The sequence below is a fragment of the Barbus barbus genome (assembly GCF_936440315.1).
Source record: "Barbus barbus genome assembly, chromosome: 18".
NCBI classification, from domain to species: domain Eukaryota; kingdom Metazoa; phylum Chordata; class Actinopteri; order Cypriniformes; family Cyprinidae; genus Barbus; species Barbus barbus.
In genome coordinates this window covers 30,075,748-30,099,769 of record NC_136746.1, presented here as the reverse complement: position 1 = coordinate 30,099,769, position 24,022 = coordinate 30,075,748, and the positions used below count along the sequence as shown (strand labels likewise).

Sequence of the window (24,022 nt, the reverse complement as noted above, 5' to 3'; positions counted from 1 at the left end):
TTGTCTGTGTGTTTGTCTGTGTGCGTGTGTGGTATTGTTTTGACAATATTAGTATACATTAGTAAAACACACCATTGTTAACATTAATCAAACGTTATATTAAAATTTCTGGAAGGGTTAGGGTTAGTTTGATAATAATTTTGAGAAAACCTTGCCAGATCGTTCCTTGTTAGGCGGGAATAACAACTAGTTTCAACCTTTACACATTTATACAGAGTTTCTGAACACATGCAGATGATGAAAGCAGCAGGTGCTGCTCAGTTTGAAATAAAATTGCAATCCTTTCGATAATAATACCGATATTTGCTATGGTTGTATCTGTCACTGTCACTATGGTAACAGGCGTTAACTGAAAGCTGGTTAACTTGGTTACCTGATCATCACAGACAGCACCCGCTCTTGTGCACTAGTAGTAGTCACCCTTGATAGTAAACACTGCTGAGCTGTCAATCACAAACACCGACTGAACGGATCTCTCGTGAAGCGACAGAAAAGCGGGAGGCGCGTGATTGGCGCGTAAATCTCTCCCGCTCAGAGCGCGCGCGGGGGATTCAGTTGCTCTCGCGCTGCTGCAGACGCTGGCTCCAAACGCACCTCCAGAAACCGGAGTGAAATACTGCTTTTATCTACTTTTATCGGATGTTAAGTGAAGATCAATGTCTCTGTGGACTCGGTTGGTCAGCTCATCCTCATATTTGTGAGAAATGCCCGTTTATACACGGATCTACAGGTAAGAGAAGCGCTTGAGATTCTGACAGGATTCCTGATGTTTCCGGTGAACCGGACGCTTGTGTTACGCAGTTACTTTTACCGTTAAAATAGTACGTTTTTAATTCAAATCAGCAAGTTACATATTCCTAAATTATGTTTTGATGTCTTGTAGTCTTATCCAACGTAAACACAAATGTGTAATATTGAATTCATACAACAGTTTTTTGAGCAGTTTAATCGCAGTTTTATTCGGTTATCTATTTCAGACTGAATACATGTGGCTTGCAGAGCAATATGTGTCCATATGTTGTTGTATATTGATATATAATGTAAATATGCCTATGTGTCATATATGTTATTAAAGCAGAAAGAAACTCGTTAATTTGGGCGTTAAAGTGGTTTGGCACTTTAATGGCACATTATGCAGTTGGGTGTTTCATTAGATTTGGATAATGTGATTGGTTTTCTTGTATTATTATCTTTTAGTGCATTCCATGTTATTATAATTGCACTGTGAGAAGTGTTAATCTTGCATGTCGACAGATAATGTGTTCTGTCGACATATGAATTATTAGTACATTTCCAGTGCTTTTGGGACAGATTTATTTTTTCCTCCCAAATTGGCAAGGAGCAGTTCATCCTATAATTTAGCAGATCACATTGTTTGTAGTAGTATATGGCCAGGGATAAGATAGAGTTGTAGTCGTGTATGTGCTGAAGTCGGTCCCTCAGTGGCTCTTGAGTCAAGCATGACATTCAGAGCAAATGGAGGAGTGGGAATGAACAGGATTAACATAAATGGTGTTTTTTTTGAGCTGTAGGGAACATCGTCTCAATTTATCATCAAAATTCCAGAACTGGGATTTTGAGAGTTGTCACATTCCCCCGTCACATCCGGAGAGATTGACTGTGTGAGGATGGAGAGGTTTGCTTGAAAATTGCTTGAATTCTCATATTGGACCTGGATTTACTACTTCTGGAAAAAGTAGAGTGGAACACATCATATAGAGATTTATATAGAGAGAGAGTTTGAATCAGGGCAGTGGTATACATTTAGTGGAGTTTTGCACATTTAGTGCAACTATTAAAGGAATAGTTCCAACAAAAATGAAAATTTGCTGAAAATGTAGACTACTCCTCAGGTCATCCAAGATGTAGATGAGTTTGTTTCTTCATCAGATTTGGATAAATGGATAATCTGCAGTGAATGGGTGCCGTCAGAATGAGAGTCCAAACAGCTGATAAAAACATCACAATAATCCACACCACTCCAGTCCATCAGTTAACATCTGGAGAAGACAAAAGCTGAAACAAATCCATCAAGACATTTTAACTAAAATACAAGTCCATTATCCTTAAAGCACTTCCTCCAGTGAAAAAGTCCATCTCCTGAGGTGTCACACATCAAAATCAATCCACCCACATATTTGTTTTGAGCTGTTTTAAAGCTCAAAGTTTTGAGTTTAAAGGCAGATTTTTGCTCCTATGTGAAAGTTGTAGATGTGGTTTTAAACGACTCTTTATGGTCAGTACATGACAACACTTCATGTTTCTTAATTCTTTATAAATATCCTAATACAAAAATTTGTTTCTTATTTTTCTTCATGTTGTCATGAGTGATATTGTTTCAAATCAAGAAACAGGCTTTTGTTGCCTGACTTTGATGCATCTCTTCAGCAAATTTTTAATATATGTATACATTAATACTATTCTAAAATTCGATATGAATATTCCATATTTCTGCCACAATAACATGGTGCAGTTAGTGTTACTACAGAAAATTCTTGGTAAATGATGGTGATCTGTAGCTTGAAAAGCCTCGTTGCGCACAGTGTTTCTCCTGTTTGTCAGCACGGTTTCATCAGGTTTACTAGTTTAAATAGTCATTTGTGTTGTTCGCTGAATTCAAGCGCGTCACACTGGATCTCGCAGCGTTGTTTACTGCTTGCGTGACCGTGACTCATCAGCGAGTAAACTCATCTGCTCTATTGATCTCACAACCGCTGCGCTGCCACTTGAACTTTGAGCCGAGCGGATAAATGGTCTGCGTGGCACCGTGATTCAAATGAGTCGCGTGGTTTCGTTCCGCGTTTTGCACATAAACATTATATTTAACATTAATTTTACTCTTGATATTGTTTTATCAAGGAACATTATATTGAGATAATTATTATTTTATCTCCCAGCCCTAGTTCAGTATTTTTAAAACGTACAATATTTCCGAATCCACTTGAAGGCCTTTTAATAGTTCATTGCCCAGCACAGTGCATTTCATCTCTTAGTAAAGCACCTGTTACTCAACAAAACCCATGATTTCAGGAATCATTCATGTCTGGAGCAGTTTATTATACTGTAACCCTTAAATATTAACATTGAATAGAGGGATGCTTGGCAATCTAATTACAGCATTTTTACCTGCTGGGGTGTTATAGGGCAAACCAGAACTCTAGTAAAGACATAATAACTGAATCCTGAGTAATAGTTGTGTTGAATGATGTCTGTATTCTTTCCTACTGAAGGACAGAAACAAGATAACAATGAAGCCACCCCAGGGACGCAAGCTATCATCATTGGTGGCCTCTGTAAAGCACTAACTCCATCAGTCTTACAGGCTTGATTGGCCATCAATCACGTTTTCTCCAGACGGCTCGGTGGGAGGTTGTCATGTTGCTCTACGTGACCATCTCTCCATATCTCACCGAGCAGAGGATGATTCTCTTTGGCTCTTTCTCCATTTTTAGCTGTGTGGGACTCATCTTGATTTCAGTTTTCTAGCTCCTCTGTCTTGACCTTTTGGGTTCTTTGCAAACTTGAGTGACAAATCTAGCAGAAAGTGTGACAGCTGATCCATTATTTCTACTCATACGTCCTCCCATGTGTATAAGCCCTCACTTCAATGAAAGATCCTCTGGGATTTTGCTCTGTTGGAAGAGGCTAAGTTTCTGGATTGAGGTGTTCCCGTAATTCTGTAAAGATGACAACTGAGAAATAATACAGATTGACTCAGATTTTTGGTGATTTATTTTGTTATAAATCCTAAGAAGGTAATTATGTCTAAATGTAAGACTTCCAGTTTTCTTGAACCCCCCCCCCCCCCCCCAATTCCATTTTTACTTTTTTTTTTTAGTCGGCTAGTCTATTTTAAAAAATCAGCGACTTCATTTTGCTCACGTCAACTAACCGGCAAAATATGCATTTCACGGACGAGAATCCATAAAACACATTTTTAGACTATTTTCCAAGGCTGCATGATATATTAAACCCATTTAAAAATCATAATTAAGCATAATTGTGAATTCACAAAGGCTATGATTTAATTAAATAATTATATGCGATGTAGTTCACATATGCGCTTTAATTATTTCCATGCGTGTAGGTTAAGCACGTGCGTCTCGCAGCAGCTCCGTTCACAGTAGCTGTTATCATTTACATGTGGAGCGTCTCAAACTCATCTCTGCATGTTGTTGTGAGTTTGGGTTTATTATAACGTTCATCTGGGAACGCAACACGTGCCATTTCATCAGATTTGTAAGGTAAATTTATAACATTTATAACTCTACACAAACACAGGAGAATACATCGCGATTTCAAAATAAAAGCTCAAACCCAGAGTTTACACGGTTTGATGTCCACATATTCATTTAATTACAGTGGCTATAGCATTTCTGTCCTAAAGAAATGGACAAATATTAAAGATTAAGTGTACGTTTGAATTAAATGGTGCTTGGTCAATATTAAACAGTAATGTGTAAAAACAATCATCAGGCCGTCGGCGCTCCTGCAGGCCTTTGTTGTAATGCATAATCTACATTAACTCTATTGTTTGGTTTTCCACCTTCTTTAAAATAGCATTTATGTTCAGCAGAAGAAAGAAACTCATTCAGGTTTAAAACAACTTTTGAGTAAATGATGGTGACATTGGCAGTAAATGATGAAACATTATGACAGAATTGACAGACAGATGACAGAATATTTATTTTTGGGGGAACTATTCATTTAACGTTAACAACAACAAAACGCAAAGAGAAAAATCATTCACTATTCTTGACTGAAAAACTTTAATACAGTTGCTTTAGGAATCAGTCTATGTAGTGTTTTATTTTTATACTTGTTCATTCAATTTCATTGAATTCTCTGCTAAATACACCTATTGTACCTGGAAATAAAGCACTGTTTGTTTTATTTGTATATTATGTGTATTTGTAATGTGTATCTTTGTTCTTATTTTTTAATAAGAAAGATAAAATAATGACAGATGTTTTATCTTCGCCCACTTTGGCCTAAATATCTGCCATGCATCTTTGTCTTTCTAGTTTGGCTGTAATGCTCAGACATGTAAAACCAAAATAGTAAAACTAACATGACAAAGAATCGTGATAAAATCGTGAATCGTGATATGATATTTTCCCCATATCGCCCACCCCTACTGTGATTGTAGTTGTTAAATAAAAATGTCATTCATATCAATTCATGCATCACCTAATTTCATCATAACATATAGGCCTGGCCTACAGAAAAGAACATGTATGTTTAATCTATCTATTATTGTTCTGGTCATACTATACAATGATTTATTGCTTGTCTTTGCTGAACAATACAGAACATAAAGAGCTTTAAAAAATAATTGCATATTAAATCGCATTCGGAATATTGGTAAAAAAAAGTGCAATTGGATTATTTTCCAAAATTGTTCAGCCCTAGTTTAAAGCATTCAATTTGCACCGAAAGTCACACAGTGAACACAAGATAATGCAGGATACACATGCACACTTCACAAGATCTCACAGCTGGATTCAACTAAGTTTGCAAGGTTTGTGAAATTAAATGTTCATTAGCCATTCAAAGATTTGTTTAAATGATATAAATGTGTATTTGCTGAATGCTGACGGCAAACGAGAAAGTATTATAATGTTTGCCTTTCCATTACTTATAATATAAAAGCAATCGTTATACTTTTTTTGTATACATTTTAATCCCTTTGTATAAAGTTTTGAAGACCGAGCATCTGTTTTGGGCCTGAAAACCAGACGATTATCTATTCTGCTATTTCTGCATCCAGCCGCATGAGCTAGACAGGTGTGAGTCAAAGCTCATGAAGAAATGTGCTTGGTTTTCTGGACTGTGTGTGTTTAAGTGAAGAAGTATAATGGCGTGAGTCATATTCACTTGTTCTTTGATGAAAAGAAGAAGACAGGACATTAGATCAAGCCATGTCACAGGATGCCACACTTTTTCCCTCCTTTCGCCCTTTTCATGTTGACTCAAACTCAAAAGTCACACTTGCACCAATCCAATTTCCTCAGGCGCTGGCCGCAATCCACTGCAAACTCCTGTTGAGCCAGATGGACGCACATCAGCCCAGATCTGATTACTGTGTGATTGTGTCCGAGGACGCAGATATGGCAGGATTTCTGCGCTATCTATATGTGGAGCTTCTGGCTAGATGACCGCAGAGACATGGGTGACTTTCTCTGCCAGTATCTGCTGCATCTGTGCATCAGATCTGCCTCACTGTGTCTGTCTGTGTGTATGTGGGTGTGATAATGAGGCTCTCTAGCTCTATTCCCAAACACTTTTTGCTCTATGTCTGCATAAGAATTTACAGTTGTGACTGATTTGAAACGCTCTGCGTAGGCAGCAACTCTACATGCCACACAAATAGTGCTCGTCATGTGTACAACGTAGAATCAATTCACAATCGGCTCAGTAGAGTTTGATGTTCACATATAGCAAAGTTAACAATATGCAGTGCGAACATATAATAGGTTAAAGGAATAGTTAACTCAAAAAGAAAATGTGCTGATAATGTGCTCCCTCTCAGGCCATCCAAGATTAGGATGTTTGTTTCTTTATCAGATTTGTAGAAATGTAGCATTGCATCAGTGTCTCAGCAATGGATGCTCTGCAGTGAATGGGTGCCGTCAGAATGAGAGTCCAAACCGCTGATAAAAACATCACAATAATCCACACCACTCCAGTCCATCAGTTAACATCTGGAGAAGACTAAAGCTGAAACAAACCCATCAAGATGTTTTTAACTAAAATACGAGTCCATAATAACGCTTCCTCCAGTGAAAAAGTCCATCTCCTGTTGTCTCTCACATCAAAATCCAGCCACATATTTGTTTAGAGCTGTTTTGTCTTGTAAACGCTGCTTGATCTGTGCAGATTTCTCTCCTGATTCAGACCAGAACACTTTTTTCACTGGAGGAAGCGTTATTATGGATTCTCTGGTTTATGGACTCACAGTAGCACATTTTAATTAATTAAACTTGACATTTTTAAGTAAAGACTGAAATTGTATTTTTTTGTAATTGTTTGCAATTTAATTGATACTTTTTGGTATTGAATGAAATGGATAATTTGGGCAAGGCAAGCTTATTTATATACTGAAGCACATTTCATACACAGTAATTCAAAGTGATTTACATGAAAAATGATTAAAAATGATCAGACAATTATCATAAGATGTATAAGAAATAAAATTACAATAAAAAGCAAAATAAAAATGTATAAATGCAATTTATGTAGTATCTTATGGATAAATGGTTTTCTGAACTTGTCACTATTGTATTTTCTGCAAAAAGATATGTGATACTACTTTTGAATTAGGCTAAAATAAAGTATCTTAGACAAAGTGACTGTCTTACTAAACAGCATTTGCATCAGGCGTCTTCATATGATACTTTATAATGTTATATGAGCATGTGTGACTGATAACACGTCAAGATGTACAAGCAGATGCTCCACACAGGAAGTGTTCTAATGAATGGGCCATTTTAACAGGAAATAGAAATAGCTCAGTGCATCATCATCTGAAGATCACACTTTAATTTTACATTTCTCCTTTTTGTGCCAGTAACCAAACTCCAATACTCCTGAATGACTGTCAGTATCAGGCAATTAATTATTTCCTTTTGGATTCACACTGTATTTTAAAAGCTTCTGAATAATTCATAAAATAATTATTTGATTCATAAATTTAAAAAAATTATTCATAAATTTCAATTTTTAACGTTTAATATTTCTTTAGAAAATATTAATAAAATAATTAGAAAAGATATGCAAAATATGCCAATTTATGTACAGTATTATCTATTTCTACTTCATAATTTTGTTTTGCATATATACCATAATGATGTACTTCATCAGGTTAAGCTTCAGTGATTCCTGAGTGTTTTTTGATTTCATCTGGAACAAACATTGATATGAGAGAGTGTTTGAGGATGTGGATTACAGTTCTTTGAAGTTATGGATTATGATTCATATTGTGTAGTCGTTATGCTTGTAACTAAGAGGAGATATAGAATTACTTGGCCTTTTCACCTTTAAAATAGTTAAAATGGCAAAAATGGTTCAATTGTTCATACATAACCTTGGGTCACTTAATTCTGAGTGATTTTAACAATTTATATTTATAAACCCTGTTTTAATCTTTTTGGATATTCATGAGGTTAATGACATGGATTTGACATATACAGGGGTGCACAGAAGTGGTGCGTATGCATGACCAAAATTAAAAATGCACTCTGTAAATAAGTTCAGACCGCTCATTTGCGAACTTGCTTCGCTGATAGCTGTTAATGCATATTTACCATTTAAGATCGACTAATTATAATAAGATTTCCATTTAAACTGAATGCATAAATCTAGACTATTTGGTGTCGTTTTCAAAGCACAATGCAAAATAAATTTAAAAAATAAAAAAATTTGATTCATAAATTTCAATTTTTAACGTTTAATATTTCTTTAACTTCATCGTATTACTTAAACGTATTGACGGTGTGATGAAAATAGTGGAACGTGCCTGATGTTAAAAAATGAATTCTTAATCACAATAAGCCACGAAAAAGGACTCATAAATTGATCGTATGCATATAACGATTTGAAATTTGATTCAAAACCGAAAATTTATTTTTAATTTAATTTAATTTGATTTTATGAATTTGTGTAAGTATAATATCAACCTGTCCAGGGACTGCGGGTGGAAATTAGCATTTTTTGCTATAACCTGGCACATGACATCTCTTCTTTTTTAGACTAATGTTTTTTTTGTGCATTGTCCCTGATCAAATAAATAAATTCAATTCAATCAACTGACGGAAAACAAGAGAGAATTTTTCAGTTCCAGTTCCAGAAGCTTTGTCAATCCACAAATCACCAACATTTACCACAGATTTACTGTAGTAACAGAAACATTAACCATGGTATTGTGGCAAAAATGTCACATAAAATTTTATGTTTTTAATGTAGAGAATATTTGAATTACAGGATAAATGGAATATAATTACAGAATCTTATGTTAATAAGCTATAACAGTTTTGTGTACTTCTATTATACTCATTTTTATTATACTAAATACTTTAGGCTACAGTTTTTCATGAATTGAAACAATATAGTTACTTTTTTACCATGGTAGTGAGGTACAGTGTGTGGTTTTACCAAGTGATCTAAATACTATAGAACATTAATTTAATGCTAATAACTCACAGTCAGAAGATTTACATTTTACCGTATAAAAATGAGGTTACAAATTTGATAGATGTTACTGTTTTTGTTAATGAAGATTAATTTGCATGTGCATCCACTGTCAAATTAGCATTTTTAAAGGGGTCATCGGATGCAAAATTCACTTTACAAGTTGTTTGAACATAAATGTGTGTTGGAAGTGTGTGTACACATCCATCCTATAATGATAAAAATCCACCCAGTTGTTTTTTTAAAATACCTATTTTAAAAATCCCTTACTCAAATCAGGCTGCTCTGAGGTTCCTGTCAGAATGATGTAGTTCTGTACAGACCGTTCCCACAATAGTTGATTGACAAGACCGTCTTACCTTAGACCCGACCTGAGTGTGCCCGAAGTGTGAAATCCGTATTCAGAAAGGCACAGAAAACAATAGCAATTGTTAATGGTTGCCTGTTACATTACAGTACATAAAATTTAACTTACCACATAAACAGATTAAGAAGAGATGACTGAGGACGATGGCGACTGATTTGCAGATCCTGACTCAACATCGTAATGTCTACCAGTCATCGGCGATGGCCGATGGCATCGTCTATCGGCCCAACCCTAACCTAGATGCCTCATTATCGACTGTTTATCTGCCATTTTTGGGATGGTCTGCAAATCTTTGAGTGCATTGACCGTGTGCATCTACAACAGTAAGTTATACACATGTATATCTTTGAATATTCATTGATTATTATGGTGAATTCGAGATGGCTGACGCGTCAAACGTATCTGGAGTGGTCGAATAGGGAATCTACACATATCTATGGTCTGCTCGTCACTCCACGGAAGAGAGGGGCGGGGTCAGCAGAGCTCACTAGCATTCAAAGCAACATGGACTAAAAACAAGCTTGCTGAAAACAGAGCTGATTTTGACAGGGTAAAGAAGGTGTTTTTTACACTACCATTGAGAAATTTGAACCAAAGTATGTTATAGACTTTTCATTAAGACCCTAAAGAATCATATCAACTTGTGTAAAATGGGCATCCGATGACCCCTTTAAGAGACCGAACATTAAGAGACAAAATATTCACCTGGTTTCTACACCTTTCACTAAGAAGCAAAAATCTGCCTTTAAAGGGGTCATATGATGCGATTTCAAGTTTTCTTTTCTCTTTGGAGTGTTACAAGCTGTTTGTGCATAGATAAGATCCCTGAAGTTGCAAAGACTAAAGTCTCAAAACCAAAGAGAGATTCTTTATCAAAGTTAAGACTCTGCCACGCCCTCCTAAAACGGCTCATTCCAACACGCCCCACGTCTACATCACAATGTGGAAATATTTGCGTAATGCCGCCCAAATGTTCACGCAAAGAAAGGTGTGGTTTCAGTAACCACATTAGTGTTGATGAAGCCATGTCAGGGAGACGCTGGGTGTTTCTAGGCGAAAACAAAAGCACTTTATTTGGCCTTCAGAAAGCAGATGCATTTAGGAATCATTAAGATTACTTACAACAGAACAGCACAACCCAGATGTTATCACAACGCATTTTATGGGCGACAGTTTCGTGAACCTAGGAGAGGAGGTAATTCTGACTTTGCTATGACAATCTGGTGCTTCTGAATGAGCGACTGCAAGTATGTTTTGTTATTAGTTTAAGTATTTGCTATTGACTGTTCAAATGCGGAGTTCTGCGCGTCGTGTTTGTGTGTGTGTGAGAGAGGGAGACACGGTCACACAACCGTGGCTTGTGTACTACAAACACATACAAGCTTCATCACTGTGTCTGTCACGCGACTGTTCCCCTCTCAGGCTTGAATTGATGGTAAAACTAACGACATTATTATCTGTCTACATTTATTTTGCAAGCTAAAGCTCGCGATTATGGAAAGGGGCATTACATTTCTGACTCGTGCTTGTGGTGTTCGGCCAATCAAAATGCTCTGTGTCAGTTGGCCAATCAGAGCAGACTGTGCTTGTCGGAAGGAGGGACTTTGTAGAAAACGAAGCGTTTGAGAGAGGCGGGGCGTAAAGGACTTACAATAATGTACAGTATTTGAAAAATAATATTTTATTTTTTACATTAAGTCATGTCAATATATTCTGTTACACCAAATACACAAAATAATGATCTTTAAAAAAGAATCAAATGACCCCTTTAAACTTGAAAGAAATAAAGATTTGATATTGGTCGTGATAATTATGGATGTCGACTGATATGAAAAATTTTATCGCTCAGCCCTATGAGATATCAAAGGATCCCCAGCCATATATGTTCTCTATTCTGTAGTCATATCATAGCATCTTTATTTTGCAGATTTCTGCTGCTCACTCAGTATGTCGTAAGCAGCGTTTTGCTTCCCTAGTTGACAAACCGCAAGAGCCGAACCCTTCTGGATGAGCCATCTGGATGTTTGATATCTCTGACAACGTTTTTTTTGTGATTTCATCCTCCCAGTGAGGTGCATTCGAAAAAAGAGAAAACTAATCTAGCGCAAGGCAGCGGTTTCACGAAGCTAGAGATATGATTTCTTTTAATCTGAAGATTAGTGTTTCTGGGAGAGTCATTACGATGGAATGACTTGGGCTTGATTGGGAATAACTTGTGTTTGTATCAGCAGCTGGATTGTTAGGCTGCTGTTTATAAGGTGAGCAGATTTCACTGGCCTGGAGCATAAATAATACGTCTGTTTCTCTCAAGAGTGAGTAGTTCCCTCAAACACTGAGTATTTTATCTGAAGAAGACAGGCCACAGGCGACTGATGCCATCTGTGATGCCCGCTGGGAGAGAAAGTTTGGAAATGGCACATAAGAAGTTTCTGAATTGGTTTCACTGGTTTTCAGCCAATTGTTCCATATGTAGGAAATCGGCTTAAAGCTGTACAGTCATGCGTCTGAACTCGCACGGAAGTTGATGATCTGATCTCATTTGATCTGATGAATTATTGCATCTCATACACTGTTACTGTCATTGTGTTGCACTGTTTCTTACTTTTACTTTACTTTTGTCATTTAGCAGACGCTTTTGTCCAAAGCGACTTACAAATAAAAAAAACAAACTAAAACTAAGTTACAACTCTATAAATACTATATACCCACATATTTAAGAAAATAAAGAAATTAAATAAAATTGACACATATAACAACATTTCAATAATAAACATATAAATGAAAAAAATAAAATAAAAAGCGATACTTCTATCCCTTGCCGATGTCCCTGCCCGGTGGAGTCGCACGGTAGAGTTGATGGTCTTTACACTCTTTACTTTTGTCATTTAGCAGACTCTTTTGTCCAAAGCGATTACGTTTCAATTACGATTGTGCCGAATTCTGTTTCACAGTGAGCATGTTTACATGCACACTAGCAAGCTGATAACTCACAAATATCAGCTTATTAAAATAACCAGTTTTCTCCCGTTTACATGTACATCAGGAACCTGACAACACAAGTAAGCTGCGTTTACATGACTTTATTATTACATGACTTTAAAGTCATGTAATAATAATCAAGTTAATTCCCTTTAGTGACGTCAAAATATAATCATTTGCGTATCTGACTCCGAGTATTCCATATGTTTGTCAGATTTGATGTTAAATAAAGCTTACAACATGTCAGCGCAAAACGTACAGCTCATTTTATCCTCTCATGCAGTTATAAATGCAGCGTTTTGACGAAACCACTTCTACTTCTGCTGCACGAGATGAGAACACTTGAGTCATGAAAGAGTCTGCTTTTGAGATATATTCTTTCTTTAAGACGTGGTCAAATACACAGGCATGGGTCAAACATACACTGCCCTCCCAAAGTTTGGAAACACCCCTGGCAAAGTGTGGTTTTGGCTTCACCTTCCAACAAGAAAATGACCCCAAGCACACTTCCAAGCTGTGCAAATCCTATTTGGAGAGGAAATTCAGCTGGCATCATGTCTGTCATGGAATGGCCTCCCCAATCACCCGACCTCAACCCAATTGAGCTACTGTACTATGGGAGGAACTGGACCGTGATGTCCATAAGAAGTGTCCAACCAGTGTGAATCATCTTTGGGCAATCCTTCAGGAGGCTTGGAGTAATATATCAAGTCAATGTTTGAATAAACTGACAGCTCAGATGCCCAGATTATGCAGAGCTGTAATAGCTGCTAATGGTGGATATTTTGATGAATCGAAAATTTAAGTTTTTTTTTCTATGTATAAACTGTTTATGTAATAAAATGTTTTCGTAGTTTGTGTTGTCACTTATCAGTGCAAAATTATCACAAATTAAAAAGGATTCATGCCAATATTGTCCAAAACCCCGCTTTTCTAGGGTGTTTCCAAACTTTTGGAGGGCAGTGTACAGCAAACAGGAATAACACGGGCTAGGCAAAAGAGTATTCCAAAGGCAGGCATGGGTCGATCATCGGCAAACTTAATCCAGAAGGGCTAAGCAAAGGGGTACTCTGAGAAACACAGGCAATAGTACATAAAGTGGCAAACAGTATCCAGACAGGGCGTGACAACGTGTAAGTCCAAACACAGGCAAAGATCAAGACACAGGAAGACAGGCAATGCAAAACACGGCTAAGAACTAGACTAGTGAAAAGACAAGAACTAAGACCAGAGACGTTGGTTCCGTAAAGTAGCTACGCTAAACAGCATAAAGGCTAACAATACTCCGCGATCAAAAAGGGGAAGTGCTTGGCTTATAAAGGGTGTCTGATGAGTTACACTTGTGTGTGATCAGTGCAGTGGATGATGGGAAATGTAGTCCGGGGTGTAGTGTGACGGTATGTAAAGTGTGAGAGTCCTTATGGTGATGAATGACCTTACGTGGTGACTGAAAAGAAGTTCATGGACATGATTCGTGACAGTCATGTATCACATATGCGCACTTCAATAAACCGACGGAAAGCAGGTTATTGCGTTTACATGCCACGCACAATCAGGGTAAGAGGCAAAAAACTACCTGTGTCGACCAGTTTATGACCTTACTCTGATAAAAGAAAACATGACCATGTGCGTTTTCGGCTTACTTTTGTTTGTGTTAGGAATCCAGCACATTTCGTCCTTCACAGTGGTGCACTTTCATCCTTCCCTAAGTGTTAAGTTCTTCCACATCATAGTTGATCTTATTTATATCTAATTAATTTTTTTTTTTTTTACATTATTTAAATGTGTGTACGCTTGTGTATATATAATTTATTTGCCTTTTTTCTGTTGAATTATATGAACCATTTAAGGATTTTTTTTTTCTGTTAATTAAATTTTTTTTTGTTTTTCAGTTGATTTTTTTTTTTTTTAAAGTATAATTTTCATTTTATTACTATTTTACTTTTTTCAGTTGATTTCTGGAAATTGATCGATTGATTTGATTTTGTTAATTTATTTAACATTTGTTTTATTTATTTAACATCAATTTAACTTTTTATTTTTATTTTTTATAATGTAACTATTTATTTACATTTCTATTTGTTTTCTAGTTGAATTATATTTAAGGTTTAAAGAAATCCACTTTATTTAGAATGTGTAATTGTGAAATAATGGCGGTCTTAGTATTAATGTCAATCGTAATCATATGTTGTTGTTGTTTTTTTTGCCATAATGAAGCAGCCTTGGATCGACACTGAAATAATAATTTTTTCTGCTTCCACAATGTATTTAATTAAAATAAGCAAAAGTACCACAATTGCTGATCAGTCTGTCACTACCTAATTTTATTGTGTTGAATCTACTTAAATGTGTAAAATAGAAGTTTATTTAATCCATTCATGTTGGGATGACCTGAATCTTTTTTTTATTTTATTTTTTGCATTAACTGAAACTGGGCAGTGCATTGTTAATTCCCAGCATGCTTTGCATATGGCTGGATTAGGAGAGTAAATGTTGAAATTAAGTGTTATACAGTATGTGGTTGTCTGACAAAACGACTAAAAATAGTTAGTTCAAAGGACTCTTTTATAGTCGTTCTGCTGCCAAAGCATATCTTGACCCGTTTCAATGACCTGCTTCTGTTCTCCTCCAGATTGACTCCAGCGGACTGAAGCTCTCACCGTCTCACCATGACCTTCTTCAGCTCTTTATTTGCCCTCCTCTTCATCAGCAGGTAAGAGGATTGCGTCCTGAACTCACTGAATCTTGATGTTTCTGAATCAGACTGTGATGAATGTGCTGCTGGAATACTATGTTTACAGTTAAATGGTGTAATTTTTCCACATTTCATTAAAGGAATAGTTCATTGTCGAATATTCACCCACATTTCTTGGTGTTTCATTTCAAGAAAGAAAGGCATAATTTCATAGCGGTCTTTGGGCAAACTATTCCTCTTGGGAAATGTTTGTAAAGAGTCTGGAGACCAATAAAACGAATAGAAGGATATTTGGATATTAGGTTTAAACACATTTATACTGTATAGTGCAATGTATGGCTGCATGTTTTGGGGGGGAATCGAATTGTGATTTTTCTGATAAATATTGCAATTGTGTTAAAGGCTTGCTTGTTTTTTTTTTAGGGCTGCACAATTTGACTAAAATGTTGTGATTATATTATACAGTATCAATATGGCTATGGCATAATAATAATAATAATACTCATAATAATAACAATACTAAAATATGAAAATTGTATTTAAAAATTTTAATATTTCACTGTAAAAAAATCAAGTGTTAAAAAATAAGATTTGTTGTTGTGATTTTAAATGGCATTTTTTAAAATATCTACGTTTGCTCTGTTTCTAGGGATGCACAATTGTGCTAAATTGTTTAGACTGTATATTAATATGGCTATGAAATAATAATAATAATAATAATAAAATAAATAAATGAAAACAGGACATTTTTGTTATATTTTATTTTTCATGCTCAAGGAAATCCACTTTTTTTTTTTTTTTTTTTTTTTTTGCAATATATCTCAGTCTCAGAAAATATTACTATTGTAATATTCACTGTAGAATCTATAAACTTATATTGCATCTATAAACTTATGAGTTTTGATTTGAGAATTGCAGTAAGCCATATTGAGATTTTGGTTTTATTTTGATTAATCATGCAACCTTAGTGCAGTCTATCGTGTGGATTTATTACTTGAAAGTTAGACTGAAACAAAGGCTTATAATTTATTCCAGATGGTTGTTGGTGTCAGTGAACTCTGTAAATGTGCTTTGTGAACTGACGCAAGTAGTGAAAATGATGGGAGTGTTTTCACAGTCTGCTTCCCTGAAAAGTGCATGCTGTGATGAACATATACCCATGCACGCAAACATACATGTGCATGAGCTTGCGGTGCATGTAATCGTCTCTGGGTCCGATACAGGAAGCAAGAGATTGATGCATTCTGACACTCGCCTCGTTCCTGCAGCGCTTTGAATCTGACGCTTTCATGGTTCGTGTGCCTGTCGTTCCCCCAGTGGCTCCTCTGATTATCATCAATAATGGAGACGAGTGAGCGTATGCATGCTTTCACATGTGATGGCCTTACGAAATCTTCTTCTGTACACACACACACACACATGCATCACACATTATTCAGCCACATCACAAGCCTAAGTATCAACATGACAGTGCAAGCATTTCACTCGCATTTCAGACTAAAAATAGATGCAAAGTATTTTTAGGTGCCCTGTGTGCGAATGAACCAAATCACTGCACGTATTTAAAAAGTCTTAAATATCTGAAACTGTAAAACAAACATCTTCATTATCATTTTAAAGAGGTTTTAAATTTTGGAAAGGAATCATGAACATGATAAAATGAGTTTCATTAAATTATTTACAGACTAATGGGATTATTTACTTTAAAGATCTATGATTTAACCATCTGGGATTGTTCGTTTAGGAGTCACAGTCTTGGTCAAAACAAACTGGAGACCATAATTATATATATATATATATATATATATATATATATATATATATATATATATATATATATATATATATATATATATATATATATATATATATATATATATATATATATATATACACATACACAAACATACTTGGCAATAAAGCTCTTTCTGACTTCTGACCAATACATGTTCTATGGAGGTAATTTCTGACCGTAAACAAAACAAGTATAACTGTACAGTTATATATTGTACAGTGTACATGTGTATATATATTTGTTAACACTTTAGTATAGGGACCAATTCTCACTATTAACTAGTTGCTTATTAGCATGCCTGTTATTAACATATTGGCTGTTTATTAGTACTAATAAAGCACGTATTCTGTATGACCATATTCTACATCCCTAATCCTACCCAATACCTAAACGCAACAACTACCTTACTAACATTAATAAACAGCAAATTAGGAGTTTTTGAGGCAAAAGTCATAGTTAATGGTTTATTAATAAACTTCATATTATGATTTAATATGAAGCGTCCGTAGACTACAATAGATTTACAATGCACAAACCAGAAGCAACAATATCTGCCGAAAGGAGAAGGGTTGGTTATTCAACCCTTTTAATTTTTGTTTTTGTGTTCAAGCACACGCATAAAGTTTGCCACAAATCACAGGCGATAGCCTAATGATTCTGAAAGAAATTAGACATTTTAATTATTTAATAATATACTAATGTTTCTTGAGTCCTTGATGGCTGCAAAAATGAAATTCATGAAATCTCCACTGGATGTTCCTTTGGAGAGAAATGCATTCACAGATTACATAGCCTAATCAGAGAGTATTTGATTTAATTTTGAATTGGTTCGTTTAAAAATAGACTTTACTTAGATATATTTCTCATGTATGTGAGGCGCCCCAATTTTAAGATTTCTTTTTTTTTAATTATTTTAAGTTGTTTCATTATCAGGAAAAAATGCAAGTGATCGCAAACAGCAAAGCAGTCTAAATCTCCGCGATGTTCTCGTTAAATATGCAATTTCTGAAATATTACAATGAATTAATTTCTAAAATGTTATGATATGGAAAGCTTGAAACCGATCACAGCAGTATAGCCATACACAGGCTATCAGTCATCAGCAACGTGGTAAACATGCGTGCCAGTATGCATATGATTTAATATGAAGCATCTGTAACGGTCACGTCCGTAACGCATTATTATGGTTGATAAGAGCAAATAATGGAGATGAGCTGTTGATCATAATTAGCATGGCCATAAGTTGGCTTTGTACAGAAAGTTTCAAGTTAATTGCATTAATAATTACTATATGAAATTAACTTAATCTTTAAAACGTTACGGACGTGACACAGCGCTGAAGCGTCCTGACGTCATAAATCTAGACCTTATAGATCCAAAAATCATCGCTGTTTAGACTAAGTGAGTGTATTTACTTTTCAGACAAGCCTCCATCTTTCTACAAAATACTTACTGTTGACATACATTTAAAAATGGGCAGTCTTTGAGATCTCATTTGAAAATATGAAATACAGTCGAATGAAAATGTATTTTTACTATAGGTCCACCCCTCATATGTGGTGGATAAACATAGCGATTTCCTTCAAATTTCTATTAAAGCACGTTAATGCAGTAAAATACAGACCTAAAAGCACAACTTAAACAGGGTTTTGTTCTTTTTGGTAAAAACTTCATTTTTTCATGGTAAGGTTGACATTTGCATGGAATTGTTCTTATGCATATGATGCTTTTGTGAAATGTAACTCATGAGTTAGTGATTGATTTGTGAGTTTTGTGTTTACTGATTTATTAAAGGAATCGACTCAGAGCTATTTGATTGTGAATCAGTCTACATTGGCCATGCTGCTCGTTTGTTATTCCATGCAAGAACAAAGCACAATGCAATAGAAAAAAATTGTTTATTGATTCTTATTTATCTTGTTTATCTCATTACAATCACTTCAGAGCGTCAGGTCTCAACTCTAATGAAATACAGCCTCATGTGTTTTGTTGTCATCCGCGTATTGCAGGAAAACATATTATGGACACATGCTTGCAGACAAAAACAAAAACTGAGCTGCATGTGTCATTTCATCCGCTGATTATCAGAAAAAGGCTGTGTGAGATTAAAGAAACGGGTGTCTTTTATCTTCAGCACGTCTTGCGTCATTTGCCAGTTGATTTGGGTGCTAAACCGAGAAAGACTCTCAAAGAAAAGCATTAGTATCTCGCTTATCATGCACGTCGTTACATCATACAACAGAAAGAAGACTTGGTGTGCTGTGAATTCATTGATGTGTAGACTTGCATGGTCATGTTTATAGTGAACTGTTTGCATTATTTTTAGTTATTTTGCAGTTTACATAGTTTTGGTTAAATGCATCTTTTATGCTGGTGTTAAATGTAGATTCAGAACTGCCCCTTGTGTTGTGTTGTGCTGATTTTGTCAATATAGTGATAGCTGTAACTAAATTTTTCAGTTACTGTTTATTTTAAGTATATTTATATTTTGTAAGGTACATTTATTTAGTAATTTATGTTTTGTAATGTTATATTTTGTAATGCTGTAAGTCTGGTGTGTTTGAGAGACGCAGGTGGTGTGAGAGGCATTAAGTGTTGCGTATGCGTATGTATATGAGGTTATGGAGGCTGTCCTTGTCCTTGGCTGTGTCTTGTTTCACATCTACCTCTCTCACTCTTCTGGGACAGAATGATAAATGTTTCCTTCTTTTTCATCTTCCATTTTCCATTTGCTTGGAAAGAACAAAGCAAGAGAAGATCCAAGAGTAGCAGAAACGTCACAACACACAGTCTTGTTTAAAACACCCAGACAGATGCAACCACACGACGAACTAGAAAACATGAGAACTGTGTGAAAGGGTGTGTAGAGGAATATTTTATATAGGTCTCGTGTGGTGTGGGTTTGTAGTGGTAGGCCTGCCATGGTATATATATATATTGTTTATAACAGTGTGAAATTTTATATTGGGTAAAACACTAAGAAACTTTCATTTATAGTGGGTCATGATGCGGTTACAGGAGATTCAAAACTGGGCTTGGTAAGATTTTGTTTTTAAGTTTTTGACAGAAGTCTCTTCTGCTCACCAAGGATGCATTTATTTGATCAGAAATACAGGGAAAAAATGTGAAATATTATTACAATTTAAAACAGCTGTTTTCTACGTGAATATCTGTTAAACTGGAATTTATTTCTGTGATCAAATCTGTATTTTCAGCATCATTACTCCAGTCTTCAGTGTCACATGATCTTCAGAAATCATTCTAATATACTGATTTACTGCTCAACAAACATTTCTGATTATTATCAATGTTGAACACAGTTGTGCTGCACAATATTTTTGTGGAAACCATGATGCATTTTTTTCCAGGATTCACAGATGAATAGAAATAGAAATCTTTTGTAACATTACAAATGTCTTTACTGTCACTTTTCATCAATTTAATGAGTGGAAGTTTCTTAAAATCTCACTGACCCCAAACCTTTGAATAGTAGTGTAGAAGGAATGATACGATTTATATGAATTAAGCGTAGTTTTGGTTACAGGACATGGTTTAATTTGATTGATTACTTTTCTTTTTTTATAAAATTGTTTTGTGAAAACAAAGTTCAAAGTTTGAATTTTTTTCCATGTTTCACAGGTTTGTTTTCTTTTTTAGCACCATCTGTATTACTAGATTAGCATGAATTGCTTTTGTTTCTCTTATGTAAGTCGTTTTGAATAAATGTAATAGTTGAGGATGGATACCATGGCTTGGTGGCCACAGACGAATGTTTCGTTCTCTGTAGGAAAAACAAAATTAATATTTTTTTAACTACATCTCCTTCAGTGCTTCAGTCAGCCGATCTTTGTCATACATTATCGTTGGTGCAGTAAAATCATGAACATTGTAAAACCAAACTAAATGAGACCGAAGAACATCATGAGCGAGTTTCCCCGCAGGCCGAGAACGAGCTTCTCAAATACTGCCTGCGGCCTCAGCGAGGGATTCAGACACACGCCAACAAAGATAAGGTGGATTAATGTGAAATGAAATCTTAAAAGCTACTCATGTGCGGCGTAACACTCAAAGACATGAACATACACTCGCTCACATACGAGCATACGCACATGAGAGCGGCTCAATTCACTACACGCATGAAGTCATGGATTAACTTCTTGTTAAGTGATCTAAGACATGAAGCTCTTCACTAGATTAGCAGACTTTGACCCTCTTACATACGTCTTAAATTAACCAGAAACCAATTTCTATAGGCACCTTGAGAATTTTAAACAGGCATATTGAAGTGAAACTCATATGGCTTTGCATCAAGGCGCTCTCTGAGATTATACATGATGATTTATTGTTACTAGTGTTTCCTTCTCACAGGGTTTCATGATGCAATAGGTTTTCATCACATTTTGACCTGCAAAGCCTCTGTATTCTTATATTAAGCTCTTCTGTGTGTTACTTGAACACTTGCTGAAGGGACTCATTTACAAGTGATGTGTGTATATAAATAAATATATGATTTTTTTTTTTAAATTACAGCAAAAAATAAAAACATACTGTATTTTGTATATATGTTGTTTTTGATAAAGATGCAGAGAATATGTATTGTTAACATGATTGTTACATATAATATCATTATTATTGTATAGATCATTATTGTATAAATCCGATATTATTATTATTGTATGTAAACGGGTCAAAGACAAGAAGTCCACATCCAATTAAATTTACAAAAATGATTTTATATACATAGAAAGCATATTAAATCAAGTAAAGTGTCTATTTTAATGTTTCAAATACCTTTTGTGAAATTTAAATGTCAAAATATGGGAGAAATAATGTTCCATCGTCATTTAGTGCAATAGATATATTTATGTAAAAATGAAATAACATACTTTTTCCGACCTGCACTTAATAAAATATATAAAAGAATAAAGTGCTCATCCTAAATTTTAATCATATTTTAAGTAATTAAAATATTTCTGACAAATAGCTAAAACCTAGTGGTTTGAAGCATAATGACAAAATTACAATTAATGATAATTTTGGTGCTGCGCTGTGATCTTTTAATGTCATCTGATTATTCTGGTACTAAATATACCTGATGAACTTTATACAGGAGGTTTATTATCACTTAACTCTCAGTAACTCAGTCAGTAACCGTGAAGCTTGACTTGGCAAGCGATGCTAACTTAATTGCCTGTTTCTGCGAGGTTTGTACCAAATTGATCCGAACCGTTCCAAGCTCCCGTTTCTATAAATGATCCTCAAATATGTAACTTTTTTTCCCCTCAGAAAGTTTTAAAATGAGAGCAGTTGCCATAGCAACCATCCTGAGGGATTCTAATGCACCGCACAAATGCAGCCAAACATAGATGGTTCTCATTTACTCACTTCACAAAAGTTGCTGTTATTATTTTTCCGTGATTTCTTAAGGCAGATGGTGTGAAAAGAGGACAAGGTGTGGTGTGTTTTCACTGCTATAGATGCTTGTTTCAGGGTTTAAATGTATTTGACATGTATATTACTTAGATATGTTCTGTATTTTTAATATATATACTTTTTTTTTGTCTACCACCACAAACGTTTCTCCACATGATTTGAGCACAACTTCCCAGAAAACATTCCCTCAGCTTAAAAAAAATCCATAAATAAACTCACGAATGCAGTCCAACCATAAAGACAAATCGTCAGCCGTTTTCCCCTATGAACAGCACTTGGTGGATATTTACACTGCTGAATGTAGTAATGATTTCTCTCAGGAGCACTTACTGACATAAAGGAGGCAGTTATTGCTGAATTAATAAGCAGAACATATTCCCACTGAATGCTTGACCTCTCTTGCACACCATCTTTCATTTGCCTCTGTAAAAATGAGCTGTCGTGTGTCCAAACTCAGCGCTCTCAGCGTGTTCAGAAACGCATTCAGGCGGCTATTGTTTCCTATATTGTGAATCACAAAGGGGTTATTTTGCGCCACACTCCTGCTGGGTTCGCTTAATAGACTTTTAGTTGAATGCTCACTAACAGAGCGTCTAAATTGCATTGTTATTTTTTTTTTATTCATTACTTGTAGTAAATGTGACTTGGAGGTTGCATACATCCCACCAATGACTGTAGCATTTCTATCATAAAGAAATGGCCAAATATTAACGATTAAGTGGGCAATTAAATGTTTAGTCAATATTAAACAAGGATTAGATCACCCTTTAAAATGTAAAAACAATTGTTAGGCCGTTGGCACAGGCATTTGATACAATACATAATGTAAATAAGTTAGGAATATTAACATATTCAGTGAAACCATATGATTACTTGCTTTTGATATTTTATTTGAACCAGTTATTATTGCCTCATTGCTTTTAAGTCATTTTAAAGTCTATTGTTGGTGTAGGTCTATATTTATTATCACAAAAAAGATCCAATTACTTGATTAATCATCAGAATTATCGACTACTAGATTACCAAAATAATAATTAGTGACATACTTAATGTATTACAATTTTATCAATTATAAATTTTTCCCTCAGAAATTTGGTGTTCCTATATTTTCTAGATTTAGTTATTATGGTTTGATCAAATGCTAAAAATAAAAAGGGATGTTTAATCAATTGAATTAATAAAACTTTGAATAATTTGCGTTTTTTTTTTTTTTTTTTATAACAGTGCCATGTAAAATGTATTTATTTATTTATTTATTTCAGAAATGCTGTTTCTAGATTTTCTAAAATTTTTCTAGATTGTTTTTTATAGTTTTATCAAATGTTAATAATCAAAACTGCATAAATATGAATGCATAACACTTTAACAATTTAATTGATCTTTTAAAATTATTTAAATTAAATGTAAACAATTACTTTCATTTTTTGGCAAACAACATAAAACGTGGAAGAAATATTGTGTGATGTTCCTTAACCAGCAAATGTCATTTGGAGGTTGGATGCTGTCTGAGTTTCATGAAGTGGTTGTCAGTGCGTTGCTAAAGTGTTGCATGTGTTTTTTGGAT

The 24,022-nt window shown here is 35.0% G+C and overlaps 1 protein-coding gene across 1 annotated transcript in view; it reads left to right on the top strand.

Moving 5' to 3' along the window:
• The first annotated feature begins 526 nt into the window (after nucleotides 1–526).
• Nucleotides 527–24,022, top strand: part of LOC306884765 (gamma-aminobutyric acid receptor subunit pi) — a 55,716-nt gene continuing 32,220 nt past the window's right edge. The window contains exons 1-2 of the mRNA XM_079440950.1: nucleotides 527–730; nucleotides 15,168–15,248. Of these exons, the coding sequence (XP_079297076.1) occupies nucleotides 15,205–15,248 (44 nt within the window). The 5' untranslated portion in view covers nucleotides 527–730; nucleotides 15,168–15,204. The remainder of the gene's footprint in view (nucleotides 731–15,167; nucleotides 15,249–24,022) is intronic.